The sequence below is a fragment of the Bos grunniens genome, chromosome 6, assembly GCF_055505025.1.
Source record: "Bos grunniens cultivar Pamir isolate PY7600 chromosome 6, Bosgru_T2T1.0, whole genome shotgun sequence".
Lineage (NCBI taxonomy): Eukaryota > Metazoa > Chordata > Mammalia > Artiodactyla > Bovidae > Bos > Bos grunniens.
In genome coordinates, this window is record NC_141170.1 from 103,466,282 (window position 1) to 103,489,347 (window position 23,066).

At 38.1% G+C, this 23,066-nt stretch overlaps 1 protein-coding gene and 1 long non-coding RNA gene across 20 annotated transcripts in view; one reads left to right on the forward strand and one right to left on the reverse strand.

Annotated features, from left to right (window-relative positions):
* Positions 1-910: 910 nt before the first annotated feature.
* Positions 911-23,066, reverse strand: part of LOC147371137 (uncharacterized) — a 125,468-nt gene continuing 103,312 nt past the window's right edge. For all 19 annotated transcript variants that reach the window (XR_015165869.1, XR_015165861.1, XR_015165855.1 and 16 more), the window contains 2 exons: positions 2,043-2,115; positions 911-1,655 (listed from right to left, as the gene is read on the reverse strand). This is a non-coding gene — a long non-coding RNA (uncharacterized LOC147371137). The remainder of the gene's footprint in view (positions 1,656-2,042; positions 2,116-23,066) is intronic.
* Positions 10,617-23,066, forward strand: part of ENPEP (glutamyl aminopeptidase) — an 81,489-nt gene continuing 69,039 nt past the window's right edge. Inside the window, exon 1 of the mRNA XM_086407053.1 lies at positions 10,617-13,586. Within this exon, the coding sequence (XP_086263179.1) occupies positions 12,937-13,586 (650 nt within the window). The 5' untranslated portion in view covers positions 10,617-12,936. The remainder of the gene's footprint in view (positions 13,587-23,066) is intronic.

Here is a 23,066-nt window from a genome sequence, read left to right on the forward strand (position 1 = left end):
ACAATACTCATTAACGAAAAACTACGTAAAATAACCTCAGGGGGAGAGAAGGCTGTAAGAACTCTGATGTAGTGTACCGGGATAGACAGTGTCACAGGAGAAGGGGAAGGGCAGTAATAATGAAGTAAGGCAGTCGGTGAGGCCCCCTCAGAGGAGGAGGCATTTGAGATGAGACGTGAATGGCGAGAAGGAGGCAGTCTTGCAAAGGTGTTTGGGAGACCTATTTTAAGTAAGAAAAAAAGCCCAAAATGGGACTCTCGAGTGTTTAAGGAACAGAAAGAAAGTTCTTGTTTTTTCAGAGCCTATGGGATAAAATGAAAAGATATCTTGGAGGACTTGAAGGCCATAAAAAAGTATCTTAATGTTGTTTCAATTGCACTGAGAAGACATTAAAAGTTATAAGCAGGGAAGTAACATGATTTATCTTTTTAAAAGGTTACTATGGCTGTGGTGTAAACCATATTGTTTGGGAATAGAAAGAGAAAAGTAAAATTTATATAAAAATTCATAAAGCTTTTCTTTAAGAGAAAAATAAAATCCAGTTTTAAAATGTGCAATATTTGTTTCCTCTATGTGTGTCTGAATGTCAGTTGTCCTAATGAAGGCTTAAGAAGGCTTATTTGTTATTTGTCTGATCTGTAATCCATGTTGTAAAACACAACCTCCAAGGGAAAGAATGATGTTTAATAATGTCTGAACGACGGCTCCCAGATGGGCAGGATGGGTGAGATGTGGGAAAGAAGATTGGAAGGAAGTGGATGATCCACGGACTGGAAATCTCACCAATCAAAATTACAATTTATGGAAAAGTGCAAAAAGGGGACCCCACATAATAATTTAACTTATCCTAATGAACTGGAAATATGAAATGATGAGAGAAAATGGAGTTGTATTTTCTAGAGACAGTATAAACATCTTTTCTCAGTTTATTTAATTTAATGGATCAAGATTTCAAGGGATAGTACAGGGAAGTAACAGATACAAATAAACATCTAGATTTTTCCATGAAAGACTTGACCTAGTACAACACTCTGTATATGTGTGTTTTTCCCCTAAATACTAAATAACATATCTTCAGGAAAATACTCTACATAAAACAAGAATGATAACACAAAACTGCAAAAGAAATTTCCCATAATTTTATATATCACCAAAGAAAATCACTGTTTTTAACACTTTGATTTATGCTTTCCAATCTTTTTCTGTGTATATATATTTTACAACAGGAATTTCACATTGTATATATCATTTGTTATCTTGCTTTTATCATTTCATGTAAGGACACATATATTACATTTTGTGCATTTTCTTTTTTTTCTATCACAAACCTATGTTAGATTCTGACTAAAACAGTTATATGTTGTATTCCAGCAAAATTGGTTAATGTTTTAGAGAGAAAATCTGGGAAAATGCTGTTTTATAAACAGCTTAATTTTAAATTTATGACTAAAAGAGGAAATTAGTTTCTCTTTCAACTTAAATTTTATGTAATTATCACTTAGCCACTCGTTCTACCTGTGTAATATCTTATATGAACTTGGCGCTGTGTAATGCTATGCGCATGGTGGGAAGGGGACTCTCCCAGTGTCCTGACAGGCCTGAGGACCAGATAAGCAAGCAGGTCTCATGTGTTGGTTCCTGTGGAACATTCGCACCTAAAAACAATATTATAAATAAGATTTGTCACTTAGGCTAGCTGCAAAGATAGTCCACGATGTACCTAAAAGACAAAATTATTCATGGAGAAGTCTGGACTAGCCCATAAATAGTACTAAATTCCTTCGACTAGATTTGGAGACAGCATGGGTTGTTAGTAGCAGCTGGGACCCATAATAACTAATTCATAGCATTTCTGGATGCATTAAAAAGACAGCAAATAAAAGACATATGGCACGAAGTATGTACCATGAACGCTAGTTCCTTTTCGTTCCATTTCCTTCTTCTTTCCTTCCACCTGAATGCAATTACCTTTACTTACACTTGTTTCTATGGTATTCTGAAGTGCCAATAAAATGACCTTTGGAAAATAGGAGCTGCTGTACCTCAGCCATCCCTAGAAGCAGAGCAGGATCCAGAGTAAATCACTCGAGTGTGCGTCCCGTTCATAGTACGCGTCTGTTCAGGAGAAATCAAGTTGAAGTAAATATTTAGAGCAGCAGTGATGGAAATAAGCATAAACTATGAGCATGTAGGTGAATAATTTTTATATGTGCATGAAGAAAGAAGGCACTTTGCCTTGGATATATCCTGAGGACTTAATAAAAATAATAGCAACTGTGGTTTTTTTTTGTTTGTTTTTTTCTACATATGACCTTCTTCTCCTTCTGAGTCACTGTGCCATACTAGCAACATTCAACCTAGGATGAGGGGAGGCCAGCAGAAGGCAGTCATGGCTAGCTGACCACCAAAGCTCCTCTCCTGAAGGCTTGAGTTGTTTCTGCTTGTCCCAGCCCCTTTAGTTTTTCAGGGAGTTATGTGACTGCTGCTAAGTTGCTTCAGTCGTGTCCGACTCTGTGCGACCCCATAGATGGCAGCCCACCAGGCTCCCCCGTCCCTAGGATTCTCCAGGCAAGAACACTGGAGTGGGTTGCCATTTCCTTCTCCAATGCATGAAAGTGAAAAGTGAAAATGAAGTTGCTCAGTCGTGTCCGACCCTTAGCAACCCCATGGACTGCAGCCCACCAGGCTCCTCCGTCCATGGGATTTTCCAGGCAAGAGTACTGGAGTGGGATGCCATTGCCTTCTCCGGTTATGTGACTAATTCTGGCCAATGGTTGTGAATGAAGGCGGTAGGTTAAGATAACTAAAAGTCCAATATGAGTTTCTCATGTTTTCTTCTCTTCCTACGGCCACCTTGGAGTCACATATTGAAGAGAGAAACAAAACAAGATGGAAGGAACCTAAATTCCTGACTTAGTGCTTAATGGAGTGCCATCCAGGGGAGTCACAAACAAAAATATCCACCTTGGATATAGCCTAAGTGAGAAATAAACAACACAGCAGATAGATGGGTACTGCTTGTTCGGGTAGTTGGACTGCGTTTACTAATACACAGCGTAAGTGGCCATTTGGGGATTGTACTAAAAATAAATGACAAATGAATGACATCAAGTGTGTTTACAGGAGGTAAAGAAGGATTGACCAATTTGGTCCATTTGGATCAGGGAATGTTTGTTTACTTGAGAAGAGAGGTAAGCTGGGTCCCGAGAATGACTCAAAGGAGAAGAGGCAGGAGCATCAGCACCAGCAAATGCATCATGACAGCCATGGGTACTGTGTGTTCGCAAAACAATCAATTGGCCAGTCTGGCTTGGGGGTAAATTTGAAAAAGGATTGTAAGATGTCAGGAACCTTCTGGAGTTAAGTGAACTGGGGCTTGGAATACCGTGCCATGAACTTGATCCTGTCAGTGAATGGGACACACTGAAGATTTTTGCATAGTGCGATGGCAACATGAGATGACTTTAGAAAGTTGTGAGGAGATAGGAAATAGGAGAGTCTGCTCCACCTTGGCCTACCCACCCCCCACCTTGCCCTGCACTCCCCCCAGAAAAAACACCCCAACAAAAACAAACCAGAAAACCAATAAAGATGTTGGGAGGATAGAGGCAGCAGATAGAACATAGTAAGAAGTACAAACTCTTTGCCCTTCTCAGATTTGTCCTGATCCTCTCCAGAGGACTTCCCTGGTGGTTCAGATGGTAAAGCGTCTGCTTACAATGAGGGAGACCCGGGTTTAATCCCTAGGTCGGGAAGATCTCCTGGAGAAGGAAATGGCAACCCACTCCAGTATTCTTGCCTGGAAAATCCCACGGACGGAAGAGCCCGGTAGGCAACAGTCCGTGGGGTCGCAAAGAGTCGGACACGACTGAGCGACTACACTTCTTCTCCAGAGATAAGATCTATTGAGGCTGTGCTTGTGCCTCGCCAATGGCCGTTTCTCCTCTTATTTGCCAACAAATATCCTGAGTTTGCACCAGCAATGTGTGCTGCTGTAGAGATAAGTTGGTGTTGATTCGGGTCAGTAATTTCTACCACATTCCTCTCCGGCAGGTAAAGCTACAGAAGGGCCAAGTGAATCAGGACTCCTGCATGAAATTTTAGATGCAGACTGCTGAGGACTTCTGGGAAATTACTGTCTTCACTGATAAAAGAAAAAGAACTCTTAAGGGGAAAAAAAAGTTACTCTTCCTTCCTCCGTCCACTTCTTAACCTTGAAAATGATTTTCATAGCCAGAATTGTGACAACCAGCTTGGGACCACACAATAAAGGTTATGGAATGAATAGATAAGCACATATTAGTTTCCTGAAGACATTATTGAGCTTCCAAATCATGATGCTACTCTCTAACTCCAGACTTCTTGTTACTAGACAGCATCATGGTTCAGTCACTAAGTCGTATCTGACTCTTTTCGACCCCATGGACTGCAGCATGCCAGGCTTCTCTGTTCATGGGATTTTCCCAGCAAGAATACTGGAATAGTTGCCATGCCTTCCTCCAGGAGATCTTCCCAACCAGTGATTGAACCCATGTCTCCTGCACTGCAGGCAAGTTCTTTTCTGCTGATTCATGTGCAAAGGCCAACCCTTACAACATATGCATATAAAATATCTTAGCCACAAATGCAAAAGATAGCAGATAAACCAAGAATAAAACTCACTAGAACCCCTTTAAAAGCTAATGAAAATCAAGATATCAAAGGAAAGTATCTAAATGCAGAAGCTAAACAATTCACCAGATTACTATCAATGACAAAAGCAGAAATAAATGAGGCAAAGCATTCAGAAGATAGAAGGGAATCACTCCATCCACAAGATATAGTATTATTTTGTCTCGGATTTGGAACATCACTGACCAAAAAATGGATTTAGAATTAAAGCTTCCAAATCAAAAGCAAATATAAATTTTCCCAAGATGTAATTTAATAAATGATTCAGATAAATTCAGTGGGAGTTATAATGTTTATACAGAAACACATATATTCTATTCACTGAAGAAACTATTTATCAATCCTCTTAACAAATGTTCCATGGTGAAGGCAATTGGAAAATAAATGCATAAAAATCCTTTAAAGGGGGACTTCCCTGTGGTCCAGTGGGTAAGAATCCACCTTGTAATGCGGGGGATGTGTATTTCATCCCTGGTCGGGAAACTAGCATCCCTCATGTCATGGAGCCACAGCTAGAGAGTCTACAAAAAAAGATCCTGCGTGCTGCAACAAAGACCCGAAGCAGTCAAGTAAATATTTTAAAAATCCTTTAAAACCTTGAGTAAAATCTACATATGTCTTGAAGAATAAAAACAGACCTCTGAAGTGTATCTCTAGAAAATCACAAGTAGATGAGAGTATGTCATTGTCGAAAAAGCCAATATTCTCTCTTATTCCAACCTTATTCCTACTTGAGAAAAACTGTTCTGCTCTGAGACTGCTTTTGTGTTCTTATTTAGTGCTTTCCGTCAGTTGAAAATATCTGGCATGTTGTGGATCTCAACATATATTTGTTGAATGAATATCTAAAGACTGTTGTATTAATTTCCTGTGGCTGCTGTAACAAATCACCACAAGCTTAGTAGCTTAAAATAACAGAAATTCATTCTCTCACATTTTTGAAAGCCAGAAGTCCAAAATCAGTATCACTGGGCCAAAATCAAGGTGTCAGCAGGCTACCCCTCCTTCAGAAGCTATAGAGGAGAATCTGGTCCTTGCCTCTTACAACTTCTAGTAGCTACCAGGATTCTGCAGTTTGTGACTACATCATTACAATCTTTAAGACCAGGATCTTCAAATTTTCCTCTGCTCCATCTTCACATCACCTGTATGTCCGTGGGAAAAACCTCTCTCTGCCTCCCTTTTATAAGAATATGTGAGATTACATTTAAAACCTATCCCAATATCAATAATCCCCAAATAATGCCCTCATCTCAAGATTCTTAATTTAATCATATCTACAAAAACTTAAAAAAAAAGTGCAAGCTAACATTCCTAGGTTCCAGGAATTAGGAATGTGGATATCTTTTAGGGGGACAATTTTTCAGCTTAATACAAAAGCATACTAATAAAGTAATAAATGAAAACAGAAGATATACCAAGAAAAGGGAGTCTAACAAAGAAATAACATGTTTGTTTATCACATGGATGACTGGGATCATCTTAGTGAAGTTAAAGGGGCTTCCCTTGTGGCTCAGTGGTAAAGAATCCACCTGCAGTGCAGGAGATGCAGAAGACACGGGTTTGATCCCCGGGTCGGGAAGATTCACTGGAGGAAGAAATGGAAACTCCTCCAGTATTCTGGCCTGGAGAACCCCATGGACAGAGGAGCCTCGTGGGGTCCCAAAGAATCAGACATGAGCACTCCTAATGCAGTTAAGATTTTTTACTTCTGAGGAAACAAAAATTAAAGACAACTTTGTTAAAATTAATGTAGTAATGAAGAAAATTTCAAACCAAACAGCCAGTGCTAATAAATGAAAATTGGAAAATCACATGCTCTTTCTCTGAAAGAAATGATTAATATTAAGATGAAGAGTTAATCTATGAAAATTTCTGTGGGGAACGTGATCCAAAATCATCATTACTAGTATAATTCACTTGGATTCCTTATGGAATACAAGAACATTATGTAAGATATTTTCTCTACATCAACATTATTTTTGCAGATTTCTGCAGATAGGAGAGAAAAGAGATAAGACATTGCCAAGAATTTTGATGCTACAAAAGGCTGAAAGGAAATGTTGAGTGAATTAAACATTTCAGGAAGTTTTAAAACTCAGAATATAGAGCTGTGGCCAGAATACTGGAGTGGGTTACCTTTCCCTTCTCCACGGGATCTTCCCAACCCAGGGACTAAACCCACATCTCCCACATTGCAGGTGGATCCTTTACCAACTGAGCTATCAGGGAAGCCCACAAAAGGCTGAAAGGAAATGTTGAGTGAATTAAACATTTCAGGAAGTTTTAAAACTCAGAATATAAAGCTATTTTTTAGTACACTGAGAAAATAGATAAGGATAATTTTGAAGTTATCAGAACAGAAATCTAAACTATATTATCACTATTATTCTTCTCCTGCTGTTTCTATGTCCTGCCACTGTCTCCCAATGCATTACTGTACCTTAGAGAACCGAATATAAAAGCAGTTTAAAATTATAAGAATAAAAGCATTAATAGAAATACAGAAAAAATAAAACTATAATAATAAAAATCATTTCATTTTATTTTCTTTGCTTTCATGAATATTTTCAAAACTTTCACATTCTAAGAACAAAGCAGGGGTTTAAACACATGTCTTGCTGCTGCTACTGCTGCTAAGTCACTTCAGTCATGTCCAACTCTGTGCGACCCCATAGACGGCAGCCCACCAGGCTCCCCAGTCCCTGGAATTCTCCAGGCAAGAACACTGGAGTGGGTTGCCATTTCCTTCTCCAGTGCAGGAAAGTGAAAAGTCAAAGTGAAGTCGCTCAGTCGTGTCAGACTCTAGTGACCCCATGGACTGCAGCCCACCAGGCTCCTCCACCCATGGGATTTTCCAGGCAAGAGTACTGGAGTGGGGTGCCATTGCCTTCTCAAACACATGCCTTAAAGAGTATTTATTCACAGTTCATGTCCACATTTTAAAGTTTATCCTTGAATTCCTTATCCAGTAGGTATTTGCTGAAAAGTAAATATTTATAGAGTTAGTATATATTTGTTGAATGACTGAAAGAAAAAAGTGACCCATAGATACTTTTTCAGAGGCAGGTAAAGTGCACCAATTTTCCCTAGGATAATCTAAATGAGAAACAGGAATGTGATTCTTGCTCAGAGCTTATGAAATCCTGGTGTCCATGGACTACGTGGGTGGAGAATACCATGAGAAGTCTGAGTGTCCAGAAAATCCTACAGAAGGATTCTCAAATCAGTTTGGAAACAAAAATAGAGAAGATATAAACATATTGTTTCATTGATTTTCATTTTTTATTGAATTATGTTTGAATATGTTTTGGAAATTTATTCTCCTCCTCAGTTTCTCTGAAAATTTTTCTTCTTCCTACTCTTCCTCACCTCCTGACCCACTTTCTCTTCTCTCTTCCTTGTCTTCCCTACTGTGTATTTTTTCTTATTGTGCTAGTCATTGGACAAATTCATCATTACCAACCAACAAAAGTTAGATGGTCTCATGAACACTTTCTGCCTGACATATGCAGTTATTTTCAGCTCATGGAAAAAGTTAGCTGAGATCACTTAGTCTTAAAACTAGTTGAGGAGTGGAATGGAGAGAAGGGTGGGTGGAGGGGTGTTCAAGTGTGAGGGATATGGGTAAGAAAAAAAAATGGAGAGAAAGGAAAAAAAAACCCAATTGAACCTTTTAAAACAGTTCCTAAAGCTGAACAAAAGATGGTGTTCCTGAGGAGAATAAAATATAATTGACTAGGATCACAACAAACGTTACCAATATGGATTTAGAATGCATGGTTGGTGAAGTCAAATGGAATGGCACTCCCCCTTTTAAATTCCAGCTAAACCTTTAAAGTTTAGAAATACTTGGATTGACCATGAGGTTTATAGAATTGACATGGTTGATTATAGAGATGCTGTGGCAAGATGGAAGATGGAAAAAAACTGGTTCTGATTCTCCCTGCTCCCTATATAATATAGCCCAATTCACAGATTCTGCTTCTTCCACCCAGTATGATTCTATCTTGACATTTTTGTTTATTGTTTTCCTGAACCATTCAGCTTTCATTGACAAACAGGAGAGTCAGTCAAACAACCACACCATAGTGTAAATTGCTGACAGTATTTCTGGAGATGCTCCTAGTTCTTAGGTGAGCTGTTAGCACTCAAGATACACAGAAAACCCAGTAGCCTCTGGGGTATGTGTATTTTCTGAGATCTAACAGAAGAGCTTTAAACTGGAGCTCCAAGTGAAAAGGGAGAGTACACATTGTGTATTCAGTATTATGGATTTCCCCAGTGGCTAAGATGGTAAAGAATCCGCCTGCAATGCAGGAGACCTGGGTTTGATCCCTGGGTTGGGCAGATCCCCTGGAGAAGGGAATGGCTACCCACTCCAGTATTCTTGCCTGGAGAATTCCATGGGCAGAGGAGCCTGGTGGGCTATAGACCATGGAGTCATGAAGAGGTGGACATGACTGAACAACTAAGCATGATTCAGTATTGAGACTCTTGCATCAATCTACCTGCTGCGGGAAGGAATTAGCCAAGAAGTTGCTCATCTTCTCAAGGTCAGGAATGTTTTTCAAGCCCTCCCCTCCAAGGAATTCCCTTACAGTCATTCTTGGAATTTGAACTGAGTTTATCTCAACATTTCTGCTATGTTATACCCACTGACCTTTCCCATTCTGTATTCTTGGAGTCTTTTTCCTCATTTTTTATTTATCCATTCATTTGTTTATTCAACAAGCAATCAATGAACATTTATTGAGGTCATATTTGGAAGATTGGATTTGTACTTGGGATACAAGCTGATAACACCCATTGTCAAAAGCTATAGAGGAGGGATAGTGTGATCTAGGGTCAACAATGAACAGCTGTGCATTCATTCACTCCACTGGCTTGAACCTAAATGGAAACTGACTAGAGGTAGCCTTTTCAAATTAATTATATGTAATGAAGACTCTGACACAACATTAGTCAATATAAATTGTTTAATCTAGGTGAGTGCCGATGATGGTTTGTTGATCTTATTGCAGGAGTAGATTCTCTCTGTCCTGCTAGTGGCTACCTTGACCTTCACTGTGGATTGGATCTGGAACAAGGGCTTTCAAGATCAAGAGTCTCCTGCCACAGACTCCACATCCCAGGGTCAGGGAGAGGAAGGTCAGCAGGCACTGCTGCAGCAAAGTGCAGCGTTACTAATTATGAAAGCTGGGGCTTTATATTTGGTAAACCCTAGTGTATTGACCCTAAATGTGTTTAGTGCACTTGTTGGCTCTGCTACTTCAATTTGCCTGGCTGGACACTTTATCTCGATCACATCAGGCACATCAGGCACCCCTAATATGCTGATGTGGGTAAGATGTGGAGCCCTTCAGTGGGTGTAGGCAGCTCTTTTAGGCTGGTACTAGTAAGATGTTGTGGCCAGAACTGGGCCTTAGACTAAAAGTTTATGGATGTATGCAGACACACTATGTGGATTTAAATTATTTTATTTCTTCTAACAAAAAAAAATGCATTTAAATAATGAATTCCTTATGGTGGAATTTCAGGCAAAGTAGGAGAAATGTTGGGTGTTTGTGTGCTGTCTTTTCCTACTCTGTGACCCCATGGACTTGTAGCCCACCAGGTTCCTCTGTCCATGGGATTTATGAGGCAAGAATACTGGAGTGGGTTGCCATTTCCTTCTTCAGGGGATCTTCCTGATCCAGGGATCAAACCCACATCTCCTGTGGCTCCTGCACTGGCTGGCAGATTCTTTACCACTGAGCCACCAGGGAACCCCGAGATACTTGATTTCAGGTGGTCATTCTCAATTCCCCTGAAGTGTACCTTATTTCAAAAGTCTATTATCTTCTTTGTTCAGCTGAGCCCAAATAAGATGGAGATAAGATTGCTATCTTTCTAGACAAGATTAAGAGTTTTAGCTGAGTTTAAGAGTTTAGCTGAGATTTTTTTTTAAATGCTTCCAGTTTAATATAATTTTATGTACATCCTTCCAACTGTTTTTCCTTATTTTCAGTCATTATGCTGAGATAAATTTATTCTACATCTTCCTTTTAATTTATGGAGAACACATCAAAATGTTTCTGAAACATTTAGTGAAACATCAGATGATCTTTCTGATTAAAAAAAGGGATTTTTTTTTAAGCCTAAAATTCAGGAAGTTGACTTACCAAAGCTAAACAGACTATAATTTTAAAAGTTTAGGACTGCTTCAGAATGTGAAATAAATAACAAGATGTCCCTATAATTTAGAAAAATATACCTTCTCCTCTTTCTTTTACTACTATTTTTATGAAAACAATAGAAATGTACAGAGCAAAATGGACCCTTTCATTCTTAAAATCTTCTTTTTCCGTGTGTTTATAATTTGGAATCGTTTAAGGTAGCATTTCTCAGAGTGTGGAACATAAGACCCTCAGAGTGTGTTCAAGGAACACAAGACCTTCAAGACTGCCCCAAAGGTACCTCACCAAACAAAGCTTTCTCGTTAACTAAAGGAAATCACTCAATAGTGTATGCTGTCTGGGAGACTCATCGTGTGATGGTAATGCAAACTGGAGGCCCTGTAAGAATGGAAGGTAATGAAAGAATGTTCTTAACTTTATCTTCCCCAGCATTGCCTGCTTTGCAAGTATATCTGCTACTATCCATGGATTGCATGTTGGGAAATACTGACCAAGTTTTTCATAGTTATTTACCACTCTTATTTCCTCTTCAGAAAAGAGAGGCAGTATAATTAGTTATTTGGATTTTAGACTCATACAGCCTGAGTTCTAACTCCAATTCTGTGACCTTGAGCAAATGACTTAATCTCTTTGAATGTCAGTCTTTCTGTCTCTAAAATGGGCATCATAATAGTACCAATCTTATGGAGTTGTTGGTAAGACAGATCTTCTTTAAAGTACCTAATACACTGCCTGGCATGTAGAAAGCTCTCAAAGTTTTATATTTATGATTGTACTGTTACTATTAGAGAAGGCTTGGGTGTATATACATCTTAGGTACTCACAACAATGGGAGTCAATTATTGTGATTTCCATCATCTTGACCTTTTTGTATATAAGCAATAGGTTTGGGCAGATAATAGATCTTTCTAAAAGGCCAAGTTTTGCATCTGGAATCTGCTCCAAATGTCATGTACCATAGATAGGAGATAGTGAAGTCGCTCAGTCATGTCGGACTCTCTGTGACCCTATGGACAGTAGCCAACCAGGCTCCATCCATGTGATTTTTCAGGCAAGAGTACTGGAGTGGGTTGCCATTTCCCTCTCCAGGGGATCTTCCCGACCGAGGGATCGAACCCGGGTCTCCCGCATTGTAGGCAGAGGCTTTACCGTCTGAGCCACTAGGGAAGTCATCTACCATATTTAAAGAATTCAATGTCACTGAGACCAGACTATCTGTTTAACATAGTTTAGTTATCTAAGCTAACAAGTTTACCTTCCTTTTCCTTCTGTCCTTTCAACCGATTCCCTTTCTCTTTCTTTTTATGCATTTCAGCTCCAGTATTGCCTTGATTAATCTTATGTTTCCTTCTCTCTTTTATCCAGCATCAACTGATTTATGGTGACCTGGCCATGTTTTGTTAATCCACCAATTCAACAAATATTTACTGAGTACTTACATGGTCCCTGAATTTATGTATCATACTGAGCACCGAATTCCAGTGGCAAAAGGCAGAATCTGAATGCTTACATGAGGGAAAAAAAATAAATGAAAAGAAAACATAGCTTCTTTAGCAAGTTACCTGAAAAATAGCTGAAATTCAAGAAGCCTTTTGATTAGGAGTGAGAGATTGTGCACACAATAGACTCAGTGGCAAAGGTTGAATTTTTCTATCACAAGCACACCTCTTTCCCAAATGCTCTCTCCCTGAAAGCTGCTGACAGAGCTTTGGCAAAAGATCATCCTCCCCTTGGCTGATAAGCTAAGCCCTGTTTTATATTTAACTCACTCCGGTGCAGGAGGGGTGGGGTGAGGGATGCGTTGTTTATAAGAGGAGCCGTGACAATATTTTCGTCAGTCTTCTTCCTCCCGCTCAGCCCCTCTTCTGGAGTCCTTACTCCACCCCCTTGTTTCCACATTCATCCTGGAGTGGCTAGTGGGAACGTGAAGGGAGAGGAAAAGACGCAAGAAGCCACAGAGAGGTTTGCGAAAGGCGAAAGCAGGCTGCCAAGCCAGGCAATTACTTCCAACTGGAAAAGGACTGCTGACGTTAGTTAGTTAAATTTAACATCCTTCCATGTGTAACATTTGACTTTGGAAACAAAAATGATCTTGGAGGAGAGATCATCTTGGGAAGGCTCTAAGAGATACTGCATTAAGACGAAACATGTGGCCATTATCTGCGCAGTGGTGGTGGCTGTCGGATTAATAGTAGGACTTTCTGTGGGTCTGACCAGATCATGTGACTCTACAGAGGGCATGACCCAGGGCACGACCCAGGGCACGACCCAGGCTCCTTCCCACCTGCCTCCCGTTACCAGCCCTCCAGAGGACCAGGGGGTCTGCCCTGCCAGTGAGGATGAAAGCGGAGGCTGGAAAGACTTCAGGCTGCCGGACTTCATCAAACCAGTGCACTACAACCTGGAGGTGAAGCCGCTGATGGAGGAGGACACGTACACGGGCAGCGTGGACATCTCCATCAACGTGAGCTCATCCACCCGGTACCTGTGGCTACATCTCCGGGAGACGAGGATCACCAAGCTCCCGGTGCTGAGGAGGCCGTCTGGGGAGCAGGTTCAAGTCAGGCAGTGCTTCGAATACAAGAAGCAGGAGTATGTGGTGGTGGAAGCAGAAGAAGAGCTTGAGCCCAACACTGGCGAGGGTCCCTACCACCTGATCCTGGAGTTCGCCGGCTGGCTGAACGGCTCGCTCGTGGGATTTTACAGAACGACATACGTGGAGAAAGGACAAACCAAGTAAACAAAAATTTTTTTGCTTTGTTCTTCCAAAGCTTTTATCTTTGCTTTCCGTTTCTCTTCCTTTCCTTTTCTCTTTTCACCTTTCAATTATTTTCATGGTCTGATCTTTATCTAAACCTGACTTCATTTCTGCCTGTTCCTCTGGGAAGCAAAAACTCTTGCCCTGTTGTATTTTCAAAGCCTATCACAAAATTTGAAACTATTGAATGAGCTGCACGGAGTCCAAAAAATCAGTGTAAGTCCTTCTTTTCATCAGGAAAAATCATAATATACTGCATTTTATCCTTAATATTTATATAAACTACCTGAACCTTTAAAAATATGTTTTTGGTAACTTTCACTGGTGATATTTGTGGGTTATATGGCAATGATTTTAAGCTGAACTTTTAAAATGATATCATACTAAATTTAAGTGAAAATCACTAAATATCAATTATAATTTTTTGTTTTATTGGAGACTAAACATTGAAAAAGAGTATATAAAATTCATGTAACTGTCTTTGTGTTTTCACTTAAGAAAGGAACAGCTGTGTCTTTTTTATCTCAAATGGCCAGAACTATGTTTTACTCAATAAATACTCATTGAGTCCATGCATCAGTAGCAGCACATGGATAAATCTTTGGGCTTATTATCTATCATGCAGTATGCAGTAGTTATGCTCAGTCTTTTGTGACAAAAAAGATATATCAAGCAATTAAAGACATAAAAATATCCCCACACAAAGAGCCCTCCAAGTACACCTGTATATATATATTTGCATTCCCTGAGACAAATAGTTACTTGTCTTTCGTTTAGTCAGAGGCCATTACTTAGAGCTATGTCAAAGACATAAACTCTCTCAATGAATTAAAAAAACTTCACCCTGTGGGTATGGTTCTTGCATCAGAAGAGGAAGGTTACACCTGAGGCACCACTGAACTTGAAACTGTTTTGACTTTTACCTACTTAGATTCTGAACAAGTGAAGAATGGAGAAACCTTAAAATTTGGCAACTCAAACTAAAGTTGGCAACTAAAAACGTACAAGCAAATCTTTGACACTCAATCAAACTTGGTATATACAATAAAAAGTATTTATATTCTAAAAAAAAAAAAAAAGAAACCTTATGTCACTGTTTAGAGAAAGTTTAAGGCCAGCCCTCTGAATATCCCTATGTTGTTTGAAGCATTTTATAGAGCAAAGCAAATCTTTAGGTCAAAATGCTACCTGCTGTTTATCAGAAAGACCAAGGGATTACAATAAAATATTTCAACATTCTTATTGTGTGGTATAGTATTAAACTGAGTAGACTAGAAATGATAGTTTGAAAAAATATTTGGAGGGATGTTTATATAGATAGCATATATTAATATTACTAGCAATAAAACAATTCTATACACTATAGAATAAAGTTTCTTTATTATTTACATATTTTTCTGTTTATAAAAATTACAAATGTTGAAAGCATAGAAATTATAAAAAGGGAAATCAAAAGAACGTATAAATAATTTCACCATCCATTGGTAAGCCCTGTTAACATGCTAATGGATATTCTAATTTTTTTAGGTAATCAAAATTGTAATTAAATTATCTCTACTTATCTCTCTATCCATATGCCTTTTAACTGAATATATTGTAAGCATTTCCATTTATTAAATATTTTCAAGAATCTGATTTTAAAGACTGAGCAATATTCCATTGCATGAATGCATTGTTATTTTTTAAAACCAATTCACTAATGCTAGACATTTGAGTAGATTCCAGTATTTTATTACTATAAACAAGTCAGAAAGAACAAAGCTCTAAGTACATCTGTAAGTGTACTTACAGTGTATTTCCTTATATTAGGATGTAGTCTGAAAAATAAAATTGCTGGGTCAAAGTATAAATATGTCAAGAAACTTGTAACATTTATTTTGGTTAGTTATTTCATAAAATATATTAATGAGACATTCACTACAGAAAACTCGAGAAGCAAAAAAATTATAAGAAAAAAAATCCATCTATAACCCCATCACTCAAGTACAGTAATTGTTAGTATTTAGGCAGATAGTTTTCTAGTCATTTTTTTCTGGACACATACATAGCATTATTATGCTTTATATAGTGTTGTATAACATGTTTTTACAATATATCAACACTTTACCATGTTATTTGGTGTTTTTCTGCAAATGACTTAACGGATACATGATAGTCCATGATATGAATATAATGTAATTTATTCAACTTTCCCATTAGATTTGGGTGCTTAAATTGCTCCCACTTTTTTACCTATAAACACCTATAAAATGTAGTAAACAGCCTTTTAAAAAACTAGGAATAATATTTTCTCATATTTCTACAGGAAAATTCTTAGGAAATTGGCTCAAAATATGTATGAGCATATGCATGTGTGTATATACACACATCTACACACATATAACACATGTGCATGTACTTATGTATATGTATGTATCTCCAAACTGACTTTCACAAATATGTTCCAAATTACATTTTCACAAACAATAAAGTACCTATTTCTCTAACAATAAAATGATTTAAGTGTTTGCAATTTGGTAGAGGAAAAGGAATATCTAAAGATATATCTACCTTTAAAGAATATCTACCTTCAAGAGATTCTAAAAATCTGTTAGTGTAAAGTGAAAACAAGTCAAAACTTTTAAATGATTATTGCTAAGAGTTTAAAACTGCTTCTTGGGTTGTGAAAACAACAAAAATTGCATCTGAGTAAAGCCATCAAAATACTTTATAAAAATTCTATACACTATAGGAAGGCAAAAAATAAGGAACACGGTTCCATTCATAAGTTTCTGTTATGTATTTCATAAGTATAACTCTTTGGATTATTTTACCATATGAGTTAATTTTATGATAAAATATACACTTGAGAGCTGATGTTTTGAAACTTAGCTGTTTTAGTTGAGAAAATACTCTGAAATACTAAGTGACAGCAAGGTGGGGGAAGGCCAGTGGTCAGTTAGGCTCCCTTGGAGGACTGGTGTCCTCGAGTTTGTCTGTTTTCATTGGTAGCAGTTGAGGCTCTCACATTACACAGGATGCAGCCAGTTCTGTACTGCATTCATAGTTTTGGAACGATTCTGGCACATACTCGGTAACCTCATTTAGGCTCAATGGAATACTTTTTGTTTTTCTTATTATGAAATATTTCAAGCATATGAGAAAAATGTATTGTTTTCTTTCAAGCTTGTGAATAACGTTTTGACAATGCAGGTCTCCAGTGGGTTTCATCTACAAAATGCAGAGAAGAGCCACAACAGTGAGTTCAGGGGGAATAGCAGCATTCTTTTTCATATCATATAGTGAACTTTGTAATATTTGATGCTCATACAGTTTCAAATGCCATCAGAGCAATACATTTTTATGTATACTGTCAAGATTATATTTTCTAGCTTTTCTGCCTTATCGTAAAATTAACTCTGGGATTGAGTATGTGTGGTATGGGATATTACTGTTGGAACCACAGTGCAAACTAAACTAAGTGCACTCAATAGTAACCAAAATTACTTGATTTCTGTAAATACAACTGAGACTTGGACTTCACAGAAAGGAGACAACTATCTGAGCTTCTTTCTGTCAAAATTCAGAGGCAAATGGAGACTTGGAGAAGAAGGTAGAACCAGTTCAGAGTTCCCTAGCTATAATAACCATACCATCTCACTGGGGACAGAGTTGTAGTGAGGCTTGGGCGGAGAAAGTTTGAGAAACTTGACAGCCACTTTTTCTACCGTCTGGTCTGTTCCTTTGGGTCTGAGGAAAACCACTTCAAAGGATTGAAATCTTTGGAATGATTTCCTGCCCACACCACTAAACCGTCTTAACACTCTCAACAGTTATGTAGAATTCCCAGTTATTCTCTTGTCAGAGTTCCCCTCTACTCACATCTCCAAAGTACATAACAACATTCCCTTCTCTCGAAGGTTCAGCATTTCCTTCTCTACATCTGGATTGCTCTTATACAGCATTTCCTAATTATCAGTTCCACAGAGTTCTAGTTGCATGAAGGTATTCATAGATATTGCCAGAAAAAAGCAGAGGAGTTATTCTGTGGCCAAGGTTGTTTGGGAAATAATACTGAATACAAAATGATTTTTTTTTTAATGGTGGGACTCTTCAGAGACTTTTATATGATAAAGTTCATGACAAACCTCTAGAAGCTGCCACAGTATGCCGTTTCCCAACCACATGACTGTGGAATCTTCCGTGGTCCCTGAGAGTAGGGTCTCTGTGTGTCTCTTGTTCACAACCTAGCCCACAGAGAGAACTTAACTATTATTGAATGAATATATAGAAGCATTTTCATGTAGACTGTCACATGACTAGCATGCTCTGGCAAATATTGGGATCCATCACCACAGCTTCTTTCCTGTAGAGGAATCCAGTTTCCACCAATGACACCTTCACTTTCCCACTAAGCATGGAAAACTTCTTCTGGTTCTTTTTCTCCCCATCTCATGTCAAAGGCAAGAGGAGCTGGTAAAATCTCTTTTTTTGACTTAGGAATGTCATCTTCATACTTTAAGGACTGAGAATCATTGGAATTGATAGGAATTACAACAAGAACTTAAAAGAAGGACAGTTTTCAGTTTGGGTTTTCTGGGGTTTTGGCAGAGGATGAGACAGACAGCATCACTGGCTCAATGGACATGAGTTTGAGCAAACTGTGGGAGACAGTGAAGGACAGGGGAGCCTGGCGTGCTGCAGTCCATGGGGTTGCAGAGAGTCGGACACGACTGAAAAACAACAGTATTTCTGGGATTGAAGCTGAATTTTGATGTAATGGTGGGATTTCAATAGGCAGTGACAAGTAATGTAAAAAGCAGGCAGAAAGGAAAGGCACTACATCAAAAAAGCAGATTAAGAAGAAGAAATACCTTTGTAGGAGAGGTTTATTTGAAGATGCTATCTAGAGATAAGTCTGGAAAACCCATTGGGAAAAAAAGTAAGGATAATTAATTAATGAAAAGCATTATGCAGAAAAGGTTAACCCATGACTATTTACACGGGGAGAAAAGAACTAAATCTATACATGAGTATATGAGAGAAACTGCAGGTATCCAGGAAAGAGATAAGGATCAGGTAGGACAGTGACTTCAGGACAGACAGAAGAGAATACAATGAAGGAAACGGTCTGGAGAAACATAGTCAGGATTGGCAGACTAACTGGCTATGGGGAAGAGATGAGTTAAAGTTACAGATCAAGGATGCTCCAGAAGTCTGATCTGATAGCCCACCTTTCACTGATATTAGAAATAGAAGAACCAGGTTTAGAAGGGGAGGTCATGAGTTTGGTGTCAGATGTGCTGAATGTTACATATCTAGGAAGAGATGTCTAGAAGGCATCTGCATAAATAAATCTGAAGCACAAGGTTAGGACTTGGGATAAAGATGTAAGAGTTAAGTGGAAACATGGCAGAAAAGAAATCAGTGGGATGGTCATAATTAAGGGTGCGTGTGTATGTGTGTGATATCCTCACACATGGATATGTATCCTCACTGTAGTTCTGATCTTAAAATTTTAACTGTATGTCAGTTTAGTCATTATATTCTTAGATTGATACATCAAGTTATGGGTATGCCCATTATCAATAAAGAACAGATTTGGTGGGGGCGGGGTGGGGGGAGGCCTTGTTTACTTGTTGCAGGATGCATAGTAATTTCCTTTATGTCGGAAGCAAGGAAACAAAAAGAAATTTTACTTGAGTATCCTCCACTTAGAAAAAGAGCTGTTGGCAAATAAATTAAAATAATTAACTGGTTCAAACCACCATAAAAATAGGTTGGAGTCTGGATAATAATCTAAATGGGTTGTTTTGCACCAATCAGCTCCCGTACTTAACTCTGGAACCCTGTACTAAGTCTGCAATGATACTTAGTTGTGGCGGCCTCACCTGCATCAGAAGTCCTTTGTTTAAGTTTTCACCCAGACCTTGCTGTTCATTTGCTGGCTCAAGTTATTAAACAACTGAACGTAGCCTGAGAGTCTTCATTGGAAACAGTGTGCCAGATGATTCATGAGGCAGTCAAGCAGTTGTTTTAAGTTGATTCCAAGTGAACGGCTTGGTGCTTGCATCGTCACTTCCTCTCCCTTCAGCTTTCTCTGAGGTTACCTTAATCTCACGCACTCAGAGAAGTCAGAGGAATGCCTTCCTTTTTGTAAAACTAACAAGCAACACAGAATTATATTTTTAATGGGCTGGGTCTAGTAAGTGACTTATTAACATGACGTGGAGAGGCCCCTGTAGAAAAACGCTTTACCTCAGCACATTTGCCTAGTATTATAATTATTCAGGACATACCCAAGAGTTACTCCTAAACATACTGTGATTAGCCAGGCTTTTTCCATTAAATTTGCAAAACAATTCATCTAATTTTAAAAAGAAGCTTTTATTGCTAAATAAAACCTCTCCAAAGAAGTCATTGTCCGAAATGGTTTTGTACGGCTAGCTCATACACATTGTTTTCAAATTTGCATATATTTAGAAAACTTTAGTAACTCTGGTGGAATTTAGCATATACAAATAGGGTCTTTTTAAAAAACTGAAGAATACTTGATTTATAATATTAGTTTCAGGTTTATAGTATAGAGATTCGATATTTTTATGGATTATACTCCATGTAAAGTTACTATAAAATATTGGCTATATTCCCTGTGCTGTACAATATATCCTGAGAGCCTGTTTTATTCATAGTGGTTTACACCTCTGAATCCCCTACCCTTGTCTTGCCTCTCCCTGCTTCCCTCTTCCCTCTGGTAACCACTAGTTTGTTCTCTGTATCTGTGAGTCTGTTTCTGTTTTGTTGTATTTGTTGTTGCAAATAGTAGGCTCTCATCCTTTTTAACGGTTGAACAACATTCACTGTATCCACACACACTACATCATCTTTATCCACTCATTTGTTGATGACTCTTAGGCTGTTTCCATATCTTGGCTATGAACATTGAAGTGCATCTATCTTTTCGAACTGGTGTTTTCACTTTTTTTCCAGATAAATACCCAGGACTGAAGTTACTGGAACATATGGTAGTTCTATTTTTATTGTTTTGAGGAACCTCCATACTGCTTTCCATAGTGACTGTACCAATTTACATTCCCTCCCAAGTCTTACCAGAGTTCCCTTTTCTCCACATCCTTACCAACATTTATTATTTGTATTTTTTGTATTCCTGTTGTCAATGTGGTGTATCACATTGATTGATTTATGGATCTTGAGCCATCCTTCCATCCCTAGAATAAATCCTACTTTATGATGGTGTCTAATCTTTTTAATTTATTGTTGAATTCAGTTTGCTAATATTTTGTTGCGGATTTTTGTATCTATATTCATCTGAGATATTGGCTTATAATTTTCTTTTTTGTACTGTTTTTGCCTATTTTCAGTATCAAATTAATGCTGGCTTTGTGGAATGAATTTGGAAGTGTTCCCTCCTCTTTAATTTTTTTAGAATATTTTGAGAATATTCTATTTATATATATATGTATATATATGTATATGTATATATATATGTATATATATATATATATATTCTATATTGGTAGAATTCCCCTGTGAAGCTGTCTAGTCCTGGATTTTTGTTTGCCAGGAGTTTTTTTAGTCTGTTCAGACTATTTGTTCCTGATTCAGTCTGGAAGATTGTATGTCTCTAGAAATTTATCCATTTCTTCTAGGTTGTCCAATTTATTGCTTTATGCTTTATAGCTGTTCATAATATTCTCTCATGTTTTTTAATCTCTGTTATATTGGTTATAATTTCTCTTCTTTCATTTCTTACTTTGTTAATTTGTGTCCTCTCTCTTTTTCTTGGTGAATCTGGCTAAACATTTATAAATTTTGTTTATCTTTCCAAGGAACAGCTCTTGGTTTTCTTGATCTTTTCTATATTTTTAGGTTCTATTTATTTCCTTTCCATCTTTATTATTTCCTTCTTTCACTGACATTGGGCTCTGTTTGTTCTTTTTCTTTCAGGTTGTTTATTTGAGACTTTTCTTGTTTCTTGAGGCAGGCATGTGTTTCTATAAACTTCTCTCTTAGAACAGTTTTTGCTATATCCCATAGACTTTAGATAGTTTTTATTTTCACTGTCTCAAGGTATTTTCTGATTTCCTCTTTGATTTCCTGATTGAAATATTGGGGGTTTTTTAGTAGCATGTTTTTTAGTCTCCACCTGTTTGTGTTTTTTTCTCATTCTTATTCCTGTAAATGATACCTATAGTTTCATAATGCTGTAGTCAGAAAAAATGCTTGATATAATTTCTGTCCTCTTAAATTTGTTTAGACTTGTTTTGTGGCCTAACTACATCCTAAAGAACATTGCATGTACTCTTGAGAAGAACGTGTTCCTGTTTTTGGATGTAATGGCCTACAGATACATATTAAGCACAACTAGTACAAGGTGTCATTTAAGATCACTGATTTCTTAATGGTTTTCTAATGATCCTATCTGAATGACTGTCCATTGAATCTAGGAATTTTTACTTTTAGAAGAGGGTTTTCCCCATAAAATCACATAGGCTCTGAACTTAAAAAACAAACAAACAAAAATCCACATTTCGTAGCCCTTCTGGTTGATGAATGTCACTATATGTATACCAGTGTAAGTCCAGATCACTATGATTGAGTGGGACTTGCTGTAATTAACATTTGCTGACAGGACCACCAACATGGATCAAGCATACCACACAGAGATCTCACCAATACCGTCCCATTCCATTTCCAAAGGTAGGCTCTGATGTACTGTAATCTAATAAGGCATCTTTCCCCTACAACCAAGCACAATCTCTTTTAAAGGATGGAAAATTCTTCTTTCTCTTAGATGCTTAGGAGTACACACTGTAGCACAGACACTGAAACCAAGTATTTGAAAATCTACCCAATGGCTGTTGCTTAGAACAGTATTATTCTACTCCTTCATCACGTCACCTCCCACACACATGAAGGTGCATGCACACGCACATGCTCACATGTGCACACACACACGGTCTCTCTCTCTCTCTCATATTCCCAAACTAGTGGGCTGGCTTATTTCTGAGATATGACTAAACTGAAACATTCTTGCAGAGGGTAACTTTTCCTTTTCTTTTGTCTGAGAAAGAAATCAGAATCCAGAAGAATTCAGAAGAAAAAAGCAGCTGACTAAACGTGGAGTTGGAGCTAATGCATCTTATTATAAACCCTCAGTACTCTGGGAAAGTATATAGGTTTCCATATGTTCTGATGTATTTGAGGTTCACACTTCCCTTGTAGCTCAGACAGTAAAGAATCTGCCTGCAGTGCAGGAGACCCAGGTTCGATCCCTGGATTGGGAAAATCCCCTGGAGAAGGAAATGGCAACCCACTCCAGTATCCTTGCCTGGAAAATCTCATGGACAGAGGAGCCTGGTGGGCTGCAGTCCATGGGGTCGCAAAGAGTCGGGCACGACTGAGCTACTAACACTTAACAGTCTCAGGTGTTAGAAACTTCAATTGACTAGTTAAAC